General features: G+C 46.7%; 1 protein-coding gene across 1 annotated transcript in view; it reads left to right on the forward strand.

The window, feature by feature from the left end:
- The window catches only part of OAZ2 (ornithine decarboxylase antizyme 2), a 49247-nt gene extending 37543 nt beyond the window's left edge, over positions 1-11704 (forward strand). Inside the window, exons 4-5 of the mRNA XM_088445918.1 lie at positions 195-280; positions 11270-11704. Coding sequence (XP_088302044.1) covers positions 195-280; positions 11270-11400 — 217 coding nt within the window. The 3' untranslated portion in view covers positions 11401-11704. The remainder of the gene's footprint in view (positions 1-194; positions 281-11269) is intronic.
- The last annotated feature ends 1286 nt before the right edge of the window (positions 11705-12990 follow it).

Genomic DNA, 12990 nt, shown 5'->3' on the forward strand with positions numbered 1-12990 from the left:
GTTTTTTGTTGGGAGCCAATTAACCTACCTGCATGGGAGGAAACTGGGATTACTGTGAGGCAGTAATGCTAACCATTATCTGTAATACAGTTAGTAAACGGCCAGTTGTCAATTTCTTTGTCCTGGCACTGTCATTTTTCTTGTATTGATGAATATAGTTTGATCCATATCTGAGGATTATCTGTTGTCTCCAGGTTGTTGGCTCTACTTGAGTTTGCAGAAGAAAAGATGAAAGTGAGATATGTTTTTATCTGCTTCAGAAAGAGTCGGGAAGACAGAGGTACGTGGTGCAGACTTTCCTTTTCTTTAGAAATGAACATTGCAAGTGCTGTATATTAATCTTTATTCAGGGGCGTATCTATAATGGGTGCAGCATGTCTGGTGCACAAGGGCCCCTGGGGGCCCACATCGCACACCTTGCACCCATATAGTCTTTAAACTTACCTGTCCATTGTCTCGAGTGCTGCTTTGCAGTACCGAGCTGGCGCTGCAGAGCAGCAAAAATCACTGGATACATTTTCCCAGAAACTCGCACATGTGCAGTATATTCTGCCACTAAGCCAAAATCTACTCTACTGCACCTACCGCAGCACCGCTAGAGAGAGGAGGGTGCCAGCACGGAGTCTGCACACTGGCCCCCTCTCCTGCTTTTTATTAGTGTTTTATTTATGCCGAGCCATTATGTTACACACTGCTTTTTCTACTTCAGGGTCCATAGGGTATCCACAGGATACCTTGGGGGTATAGGTGATGACGTCAGTCATCGGGCACCATAGAGTTAAGCTTTCAGCCTCCCAGGATGCACTAGGGTCCCCCTCCTATACCCCGCCCCCGAGCCAAGGCATCCCAGTTTCGTTTGTGCCCGGCTCAGAGTCGGATGCACCTGTTCAGAGGGGGGCTAAGGATAGCCCCTGAAGTTTTCTTCAAGGCAGCTGTGGCTGTCCATCTGGAAGTACAGCATGGACAGTCATTCTTGACGTCCATGCTGTCTTCCCTACACCCCCGCCGGTACCAGAACGCCGGTACTGGTCCGGGGTTGCTTGTAGGCATCTGGTGTCACAGCTAGCGGTGACCCCAGATGTTTGGGACCATGGCCAGATTTAAGGGGGACAGCAGGTAAGCAGCAGGGTCCTGCGATGGTCCCCGCTGGAACATGGTCCGGAGTCCCCAGGCAGGGGGCTCCCTGGGGACTGGCTGCAGCGTGGAGCCAAGTTACAGACCTGCGCTTCCACTACCCCCCTGGGACAGCGGACTGCAGCTGAGCGGTAGCGCTGCGGCGTCCCAGGGGTTAAATGCATGCCAGGGGAGCGCGCCTTCCCTGTTCACAGCCGGCGCCTCCCCCGCTGCACACAGCCTCTCTGTACTTGCCGATTGGCCCTGTGGCAGCGATCCTCCCCCAGGCCGGCCTCCTCTCTGCTCCTCGGTGGCCATCTGTACAAGAAAGCATGCTGGACGCTGCTGATCGGTGGCATCGTGGTCTGGGTCCCCCGGCATACCTCTCCTCCGTTGGAACAGGTCTGTGTATGCAGCGCTGTGTCCTACCAGGCCCTGTGTCTGCGTAGTTGAGGATCAGCGCTGATAGTGCAGGGATTGATTTCTTTGTATTGTATGTGACTGCTGCTAGCGTCTGCTGCCTGTACTTTCACTTTCTACTGTCCGCCTTTTCACTGTCCCTGCTATTCTTCTGCTAAAGCCCTTCTGGTGCGGTGATTGCAGGGCGCTTCTCCCACTATACTAAAGTGTATCAGTGAGAGGGGTCACATACTTGCCATCATGTCTGAGAGTGATTTTCCTCCCCAGCTTCTGTGTACTACGTGTAAGTTACCTATAGCGGAGGGGGAGGGTAGCGCGGGGGGGCTATGTCGACAGTGTTTTTTATTGTCGCGGCCAATTACTGTCACGGCTCCGGTTCAGGAACCGCCCTGGGCTTGTTTCGCTAAGGTGCTTACAACCCTAGTGGGCCAGTTAGCTCCGCAACCTGCGTTCCCTCAGATGGGATTGTCCCAGCAGTCAGTGGTGTCGTCACTCATGCAGGGGTTCCCGAGACAACTGATGGTACCCCAAGGTCTCCCTATTTCCCCTCCTCAGGTCTCTCAGGAGCCTGCGTGGGTTAATTCTCTGACAAGTTCTGTGCAGCATTTGTCAGATGTGTTACAAGGGGAGTCTGTGTTGCGGCCTCACAAGCGACCGGTGGCGTCTCTGTCCGCTCCTTATGAATATGGTGAGGGGGCGACCGATGATGGGGAGATTCTGGATCCTTCGGACCAAGAACCTCTCCGTACTAAAGAGTCGGACGCTAAGTCTAAGGTTTATATACCTGGCCTTATTCGTGCAGTCCGCACAGCTTTAGTTATTGAGGATGATGAAACTCCGGTATCAAAATCCAAATATGCCTTTTTCAAGGATGTTAAGGGTGACGCCACAGTGTTTCCTCTTTCGGGTCAATTGGTGGACCACTTAGAGGAGGCGTGGAAACATCCTGGCAAACTGTATCAGCCTCAGAGACGTTTAGCAGTGGCTTATCCGTTTGCGGACAATTATTTTTCTAAGTGGGAATCCCCGCCACAGGTGGATTCCCATGTGACATGCCTGGTCCGAAGTGCCACGTTGCCCATGCCCTCCATGTCCTCCTTTAAAGGATGCCATGGACCGTAAGGTGGAACTGTGCCTAAAGTCCGTTTAGTCCCTCGCGGGGGGGCAGCCAGACCGGCTATGGCCATTTGTTGGGTAGCCAGAGCTATGGAGCGCTGGGCAGATAGTTTAGAGGCGTCTTTCGATTCCGACTGTTCGGCTGAACAGACCGAGTTGATAGGCAATCTCCGGGATCCGGCCACTTACATTAATGAAGCTGCTTTAAATATCAGTACCCTGACTTCTCGGATTTCTTAGGCAGCTGTGGCGGCTCGTCGCACCTTATGGTTGCGATCTTGGAAGGCGGACACTGATTCCAAAAAGGGCTTGGAAGCTTTGCCTTTTAATGGAGAGGTCCTATTTGGTCCGGATCTGAACGAAATTGTAGCCATGCTGGCGGCAGCCAAATCGGCATGTCTCCCGTCTGCTGCAGTTCCTTCCAGTTCAGGTACGTCGTCCTTTCGGCCTTACAGGGCCCAGGGTAGGCCTAAAGCACAGTCTTTTCCCCGACAGGCTGGCCCCAAGAAATCGGCCAAGCCCCGGAAGCAGGGATGGAGTACCAGGCGTCCGGCCCCTAAGTCCGATGACAATCCTGCAGCCTGACGGTCCGGGCCTCCCTTTGGGGGATCCCAAAGAGTGAGGCCGCCTGCTACGGTTCGCCCAGTGTTGGTCGGTAACCACGACAGACAGTTGGGTTCACGAGGTGGTTTCTCACGGGTATGCCCTCTCCTTTCGGCACAGACCCCCATCCCGATTCTTCACCACGGGTCATCCATCAGACCGGGACAAAGCCACGGAACTGCGGAAGGTTTTGCACACTATGCTCCAGGCTGGAGTTATAGTGCCTGTTCCTTTCTCCCAGAGGGGCCTGGGTTTCTATTCCAATCTGTTTTTGGTGCAGAAACCCAATGGGTCGTACCGTCCGATCCTCAACCTCAAAGCACTCAAGTCCTTGCGGGTGCCGAGGTTTCGGATGGAAACCCTACGGTCCATCATTCTGGTGCTGGAATCTGGGGATTACATGGTGTCGTTGGACATACAGGACGCTTACCTGCATGTCCCTGTTCTTTCGCGCCATCAACAGTTCCTCAGGTTTGCAATCCGCAACGATCACTTCCAGTTCCGGGCGTTACCTTTTGGCCTAGCGACAGCACCACGTGTGTTCACCAAGGTTATGGCGGTCATGGCGGCTTCCCTGCGGCTGCAGGGAGTCCGCATGTTGCCGTACCTAGACCACCTTCTGTTGGTAGCAGGATCTCCGGAGCTCCTTCTACACCATTTGGATCTGACGATTGCAGTACTGCAACGGCACGGCTGGTTGATAAACTGGCAGAAGTCCACCCTGATCCCGTCTCAGAGGATTCTGCACCTCGGAGCCTTGTTGGACTCCAGTCAGCAGAGGATCTTTGTGACGGGGGAAAAGATCTCTGCCTTGCAGTTGAGGGTGCGCAGTTGTCTGCAGAGTCGCCGTGTGTCTCTTCACTCGGCAATGAGGTTACTGGGCTCCATGGTGTCCGTATTCGACATGGTGGAATATGCCCAGTTTCACTCCAGACCTCTGCAGCAATTGATCCTGTCCAAATGCAATGGACTGCCTCAGATTCTCAAATCCCAGACGATGGTGCTCACTCCGGAGATTCGCCTGTCCCTTGCCTGGTGGTTGCAGACGACCCATCTCAACAAGGGTCGTCCGTTTTGAGTGGCGAACTGGGACCTATTGACAACGGACGCCAGTCTTCGGGGCTGGGGAGCGGTCACTGGTCCACACTTGTTCCAAGGCAGAAAAAGGAGCTTCCGATAAACATCTTGGAACTCCGCGCCATTTTCCACCGGTGGCGCCTTGGGATTTAGCTGTGGTCCTGAGGGCTCTCCAGGGACCGCCGTTTGAACCACTGGGCTCAGTGGATCTTAAATGGCTGACAGCTAAAACAATTTTCCTTCTGGCCATTGCTTCGGCCAGACGTGTTTCTGATTTAGGGGCTCTCTTGTAGACCCCCTTTCTTGATTTTTCATGGGAACAGGGCGGTGCTGCGCACTCGTCCTGATTTTCTTCCCAAAGTAGTTTCCCGTTTTCATATCAATGAGGAAATCGTTGTGCCGGCTGTTAACTCACCTGACCTGTCAGTGGGTGAGGCCACTTTGGACGTTGTGCGGGCCTTAAGGATTTATGTTGACCGCACTTTTTCGATTAGGAAGTCGGACGTCTTGTTTGTTTGTCCTCTATGGCTTCCGTAAAAAGGGTTGGCCTGCTTCAAAGCAAACTTTGGCAGGTTGGATCCGTATGGCAATTTCAGAAGCTTATCTTCATGAAGGCCTGCCGGTTCCATCCTCTGTGAGGGCTCATTCCACTAGGTCTGTGGGTCCTTCGTGGGCAGCTCGACGTGGTGCCTCTGCAGTCCAGATCTCCAAGGCTGCCACGTGGTCCTCTGTCCATACCTTTGTGAGGTATTACGCGTTTGACACCTTTGCCTCTCAGGATGCTTCCTTCGGGCGGCGGATTCTCCTTTCAGCACAGGAGCGTCCCCACCCTTGAAGGATACTGCTTTGGGAAATCCCCAAGGTATCCTGTGGATACCCTATGGACCCTGAAGTAGAAAATATGAGATATAGTAAGAACTTACCCTTGTTATCTCTATTTCTACGAAGTCCATAGGGTTCCACAGGACTCCCGCCCTGTCACACCTGTGCTGCAGATGGGCTTTACTCTGGTCACCGGTTTTTCCGTCTCCCTCTGGTGAGAATGTGATTCTTGTGTGTATCCAGATCTTTTCTCTCTTCCTTCTCCTCCTCCGGCCTATGGCTCGGTACGTAACTGAGATGCCTTGGCTCGGGGGCGGGGTATAGGAGAGGGACCCTAGTGCATCCTGGGAGGCTGAAAACTTAACTCTATGGTGCCCTATGCCTGACGTCATCACCTATACCCCCAAGGTATCCTGAGGAACCCTATGGACTTCGTAGAAATAGAGATAACAAAGGTAAGTTCTTACCATATCTCATATTATTTACAAAGAATCATTCACATAGTCTTCACAGGTGGCTGAAGGAGGAATTGAGCCATATGCATACAATAAACATGCAGAGCTGAGCTGTATACACAGGGGTGCCAGGACGGAAGAGTGTGTGGGGGGGGGGGGTGCGGGTACGGATTGCCCAGCCAATGTCCTTGTAGGCGATCATAGGTACATACTGTGGATGTAGCCGCCCTTCCCCAATCCCCGGGCCTGTTAGAAGTCTTGGTGATCCCATGTATATACTCTAAAATAAAGTGAGGTGGCCAAGACAAAGATTTTACTATGCAGAAAATGTACATTCTGTTTCTCAGCTGTAAAAGTGAACCTCAAATTTAGATTTGTCATTCAGTAGACTTGTTCAGTACCTGTCCGATGTAATGAACCATTCCATGCATATACATGTCCCATTATGCAGAGCGTGTGCAACCACAGGCAATTCAAAGTCCTATGTATCCAAGTCACATTTCCTCTTTGACGGGGTAACTGGGTGGTGATAGGGCATCCTCTTGTGGGCACATCATCCGCGTGTAGGTGGAATTGCTGCCTATGCAGAGATCTGACTGATCTCTGCCAGAAGGTACAGAGTTGGTGCTAATGCGCTCTGATAGTTATGACCGTAGTTACAACTAGCGGTTAAATTTTGGGGGGCAGTGCGGTTACATAGATGCGTACAACTCTGCACATGTATTTAGCAGTGCGCAGCATTGCGTTCAACTCTGCAATAGCCCCTATATGATTAATTGGTGTGTCCGTAAATCAGCTGTACCAATTTGTGAAAGTGATAGAGAAGCGGCATCTTTGAATTTGAATATCTTTAAGCGGTCATATGTACTTTGATATATGAAGGGAGTTCTCTTTTTAGCCGAAGATTAATATATAATCAGTTATGCTTTTTAAACATACAAAAAGGCGAAATTGCAAATGTTTATTGTCCTTCCTCCATTGTGCAAAATCTTCAGACACACACACACACATTATATCATAAAGTACAGGTATTGGTACGCCATTAGTTATATATGGTTTGTAATAATACACTTTTTCAGTATCTTCAACACTGACAAAATACCAAATTACCGCTTTAACAAATGTGGTTACTGCTGGACTTTCACTTAGAAAATGAAAATAGAATTCTGGCTACTGAGTTCCATTTGGTCTTCAGAGGTCAATTCAATTCGGTGCAAGTTGGCTGCTGCAAGCCATTCTCATGGTGAACTCGCAGTGCGAATTCCATTCGCAATCCAATTCCAAACTTGCGTTTATTTTTCATAGGAAATTTGCAATTTGTTTGTGCGCATCCCCTTGAGCAGGTGAAAAGGTTGGGAAAAATCTTTATTCTAAGGTAAAAATGTCAGGACACAGTAAAGAACCTCTGATACACTCCTCCTAATGACTAATCACAAACCTGGAGGGGTTTGAATAGCATACTTTGGCCAATAAAGACATGTCAGTTTTCAGGTGAATTTCTCTAAAATGCACAATAATGGGTTAAATAATGTGGGACAAGTATATTATGCAGGTGTAAATGATGTGGGATAGATGTAGTCAGATGTAAATGATGTTGGACAGGTGTGTGGAGGTGTAAATGATGTGGGACAGGTGTGTGGAGGTGTAAATGATGTGGGACAGGTGTGTGGAGGTGTAAATGATGTGGGACAGGTGTGGAGGTGTAACTGATGTGGGACAGGTGTGTGGAGGTGTAACTGATGTGGGACAGGTGTGTGGAGGTGTAAATGATGTGGGACAGGTGTGTGGAGGTGTAAATGATGTGGGACAGGTGTGTGGAGGTGTAAATGATGTGGGACAGGTGTGTGGAGGTGTAAATGATGTGGGATAGATGTAGTCAGATGTAAATGATGTGGGACAGGTGTGTGGAGGTGTAAATGATGTGGGACAGGTGTGTGGAGGTGTAAATGATGTGGGACAGGTGTGTGGAGGTGTAAATGATGTGGGACAGGTGTGGAGGTGTAACTGATGTGGGACAGGTGTGTGGAGGTGTAAATGATGTGGGACAGGTGTGTGGAGGTGTAAATGATGTGGGACAGGTGTGTGGAGGTGTAAATGATGTGGGACAGGTGTGTGGAGGTGTAAATGATGTGGGACAGGTGTGTGGAGGTGTAAATGATGTGGGACAGGTGTGTGGAGGTGTAAATGATGTGGGACAGGTGTGTGGAGGTGTAAATGTTGTGGGACAGGTGTGTGGAGGTGTAAATGTTGTGGGACAGGTGTGTGGAGGTGTAAATGTTGTGGGACAGGTGTGTGGAGGTGTAAATGTTGTGGGACAGGTGTGTGGAGGTGTAAATGTTGTGGGACAGGTGTGTGGAGGTGTAAATGATGTTAGACAGGTATGTGAAGGGGTTGATGGGAGAGGTGTTTTTTAAACTTTTTTTTTACAAACTTGTATAAAAACACTGATAACAAAAAACTATACAGACATTTTTTCTGAACCCCAAAATACTAGAAAGGCTTTAATTGGATGAAAAACACCTGCCTGCTATCATTTTTCAAGGCTTTAATTGGATGAAAAACACCTGCCTGCAATCATTTTTCAACCGTTAGTAAAAAGTGGAAAAATCAACCATTTGACACATTTTAAAAACCTCCAGTACTTCCCTTTATGGCCCCTAACAGCCTCCTATATGGTCCTGCTATCTTAGTTGTCGCTGTTTTTGGGTCCAGGATGGCTTCTCCACTTTTTCATGCTCTTCGCCCATGTCGCATTTTGTAAAAGTCGCACATCCACGACTACTGCAGTTTGGCATTTCTAATTGGGGGGGTCGATTTACTAACCTGTGTTGGAATATAAAGTGAATGGAGATGAGGTACCAGCCAATCAGCTCTTAACAGTCATTTTTCAAACACAGCCTGTGAGATGGCAGTTAGGAGCTGATTGGCTGGTACCTTACCTCCGTTCACTTTATATCCTAACGCAGCTTAGTAAATAGACCCGTGAATCTCTCATTTCTTGGGTGCGCACATTTGTGCAAAATCTGCGAGTTTCATAAAACAAACTTGCTTTCACACACTCACTCCTAATTGAATTGACCCAAATCTTCAGTCACCACATCCTCCTATCATTGACACGTCATCCCTTCAGGTTAAAAGAAAAAAAAAAAAACAATAAAACAAAACAGTTTTATTTGAGTCATCAATTTCAGATTTGTGACCTGTTGAATATTTTATGTCACGGTCTCCGTCTTGTGGTTTTGTGCTGTGTATTACTGACCACATACTCTACAATCCTGATACATTTATTAATGGCCAATATGGAAGAGACTGCATTACTCCTGGGCTTAATGGAGTCTTTTATTGTGGTCAGAGCATGGCTTATAATGACTATTTTTAGGCTGCATTTACCAGAATGTCTGATAATGGATAATAGGACATTACATTCTGGACTTGCGCAGCAGTGGTCAGGATAATAGTTTGATATACTGTAGCTGCAGGAAAACCATTGGCCAGCTTTTGAGTAAGGAGCTTGGTTAGCACAACTCTATTTTTACTGCCTAGTGCATTTACTTATGGTAAAACCAGAGCACAAGCTGAGAACAACTCTGCACTGTACAGGGTGTCCCTAAAGTCTTGTCACATAGGCAAAAAAGCATATTTTCAAAAAATTAAATGACTTACATTCATCTGCTATCTTTCGATATGACCATCCTTCACATCCACTGAGAAGTACCACTTCAATTCTTTCTTCTCTCGACAGCCATATTTAATGTGCGTTGGTTAAAAAAAAATATTTAATGAGATTTCCTGTGTGTCCAGACTCTAGGGACACCCTGTAGATCAGAAAGGATGCATTCCGTTTCTGTAAATTTGGGAAATCAAAAAGTTGCATGTTTATTTAAAAATAAAAAAATAAACAAATGTAGTTCTAATAAGTAGACCTTCCTAATGTATTTTGCAAGTTATACTCTTCTAAAATGCAAAGAGTGTATTGTTTTTTTGGTGACTCTTAAGGTGCCCACACGCATAGCGATGTGATCTCAATCACACGATGTGTACGATTTCCCCCTGAACTCTCCCCGGGAGCTCCCTGGCAGTCCTGCACACGATTTGGTCTGAAAATGCTTCCAATGTGACACACAATCTATCGTGCCTCCTAACTACTCCAGTGCATCCTGACTTGAGATTGTCAGATCTGCCCTACAGCACGGCAATCTGAAGATGCTATGTGCGACCTGCGGGGACGCGCATCGCATCGTGATCATGACTCATGATTTCCTCGCGATTTGGCCATATTTTACACGATCTGTTTTTCCAATGTGTCGGAATCGGCCGGATCAGGTAAAATATCGCTATGTGTGTGGGCAGCTTTATACATAATTTGCTGCCCAAATTTATTATTTATTACCAATTATTTATGTAGTGCGAGCACATTCTGCAGTGCTTTACAGAGCATATTTGTCCATTCACATCAGTACCTGCCTCAGTGGAGCTTACAATTAATTTCCCTACCACATATACACACTGGGGTTAATTTGTTTTTGTTGGGAGCCAATTAAGCTACCAGTATATATTTGCAGTGTGGGAGGCAACCACGGTACTCGAAGGAAGCCCACGCAAGCACAGGGAGAATACACAAACTCCACACAGTTAAGGCCGCCGTATTGGAGTCTAACCCACGACCTCAGTGCTGTGAGGCAGTGATGCTAAGCATTACACGGGCTGCGCTGCCCGAGTAGATCGAAGTATACTTCGCTAATCTGCCTTTGCATGCCATGATTTGGATATGGGCATTGCAAATAATTGACATGGCCTTTATAAATAACCACAGGATAGGTGGCTTAGCTCTGAAAATGAATTTCATGTGTAATTTGACACAAGAAGCATAAACTTGGTTTATCTGGTCATTTAGGGGTCAAAACCTGCCATTGTGCTCAGAAATCTGCATTCACTGATGCTTTGTATCTGAGCCTTAATGTCATTAGATATCATATTAGAAGTTACATTTTTTAAACATGTAATTATCACCAGTATAATATGGCAGCGCACTTTTATGCACTATAATTCCCCCCTTAGTTACCTTATGATTACTTTAAAGTACCCATGGTAAATTACCGTGGGTAATAGCGTGAGTTAGCCTTTGGCTTTAATGCCCGAGGCTATTCAATTAGCATGACAAATTCATCTGATAGCTGTTTTCATGCCCGTTAAATGAACGTAGTTTCGGGCTTATACACAGATTTTGTGTGTTAACGCCCAAAAACCAGTGTTAAGTACACTATTCGTGCGTTCAATAGCTGTTATCACCCAATAACTGCAGAGTTAACACAGAAAACCCTGATGTGTGGGCTTATTGAATAGGGGCTGGAACTAATAATAAAAAAAGAAAACTAATGTTTTTGCGCTAATAAATTCTAGGAAGAACTTGTAATAACTTCTGCGGCAAGTGTAGAAATTTCACCGATTTAGCCGTGCGATTTACAGCGTAATATTTTTTTTCATTGTTAAAGGCAACCACCCAGGCTGTTACATTTGGCCCACAGACCTCTTCATCTAGTAGCAGCTATTCGTTATAAGTTGGTTGTAAAGAGATTTGCGTGGCAATGTTTAGGACTATAATGCTGTAAATGTCATTTGTATTTCTTTCTTACGTTTCTCTGTTCCTCCTCCTCTTTTCATAGGTCCACTTCTCAAGACGTTCAGCTTCCTGGGCTTTGAGATTGTGCGTCCTGGGCACCCCTGCGTACCAGCGCGACCTGAAGTTCTCTTCATGGTGTACACACTTGACCAGAGTTCTTCAGATGAGGAGTGACTTAGACAGGACGTGTAGTTCCTTTTTAGCTTTTTTTTCCATTTCCTTTTTTTGTTTGTTTGTGTCAGAGTAGCTGTTGGGAATTCTCGCACTTTTTTCTGGGCATGGGAGGACAAGCGCGCATGATCATGCGATGGACTGATATTTTTGGCCTTTCAGTTTTATGAATAAGATTTGTTGTTTTGACTATCTCTGCAATTTTGTGCAAAAGCATCAACTTCAAGCACTTGAAGTCTGTGATCACAAATATATATTCAGAATGTAGTTGAAGCTGCATAACAGAAAATAGTTATCTTAAATGCCACCCTGTTTTTGTGTCACTTCTTTTTATTGCATGTACATTATATGGGACCCTAAAAATGATGGGCGTAAGAAAAAACAGGAGGTTGTGACCCTACAGTTGTGATGTGATGGCACTAGTGTATTTGTCCCAAGGATACCTTAGAGCAATAACACTTAAGTGATGCTTTGGCTGAGCTTTTGGATATGCTACACAAATTACAAGCATGGTTTAGTTACGTATTTAGGGCCTGATTCAGAGTTATGCAATTAATGGCCGCATGCATCTCAGTTGCACTGTGCATGTGTCACGGTACATTACCATAGTGGCTCGCAGCAACTATTTATTGCAGTGTGATAGACAGTCAGGGAGTGTTTGAGGGAGGCAACGGGGAGTGCCAGCTAAAAACTCGGGCGTGTCATGATCACTTTGGAGGCATCTGTGATATCATATGCAGTAAACATGTCTCTGGCGTCTCATTTCCCGGGGCCATTCTGCACGACCATAGCGTTACTGAAGACTATTAACATTGATTGATCTGCAAGCAATGCTGTGTCTTTGTATGCAGATGCTGGGATTTGGAAAGACATAGCCAGTCTGTTGTGACACTTTCATATATTTGCACAGCAGCTGCTTACGGCATTGTAGCTGTGATGGCAATTGTGGACAACTCTGAATAAGCCCCAGGGTGCGTTAGGGGACAATGTGGTACTTCCCATATAGACTGCTGCTTTACCTGCCTGTCCCAGTGAAACACTGAATGCTTCCAATAGAAGGGCAGCTCTTCTGTCCTACTGCTACACTGCAGTTTTCACCTGCCTGGTAACAGTCACAGGCAGTCTGTTACTGTAGAACTAGTTTCCTATTTGGCCACGCTACCTTGGAGCTTGGCATGCTTACCCCTGTGTTGTACTCCATGTGTTCAGAGCTTTACAATATGTCTGCCTAGAAGAGGAATGCTTTCAAAAATAAATAAATAAGTGCTACATCCACCTAACAGGTTAAGATGCTCATTTATTAAGCATTGAAAAACTTAGAGAAGTGGACCAGTGGAGAAGATGCCCATGGCAACCAATCAGCTCCTACCTATTATTTTATAGACTACTTGATAAATGTTACTTCAAATCTGATTGTTTGCCATGGGCAACTTCTCCACTGGTCCGCCTCTCTAAGTTTTTCAATGCTTGATAAATAAGCCTCTAAATGATAAATATACCTCTGGAGAATGATCTATTATGTGACATTCGTTTTACCTTACGTGCAGTCATGGGCAGAGCTGAATTAACATTGCAGGAAGCCCATGTCTTCCT

This window comes from Taudactylus pleione, unplaced genomic scaffold (assembly GCF_031769625.1).
Source record: "Taudactylus pleione unplaced genomic scaffold, aTauple2 ptg000019l, whole genome shotgun sequence".
Classification (NCBI taxonomy): Eukaryota; Metazoa; Chordata; class Amphibia; order Anura; family Myobatrachidae; genus Taudactylus; species Taudactylus pleione.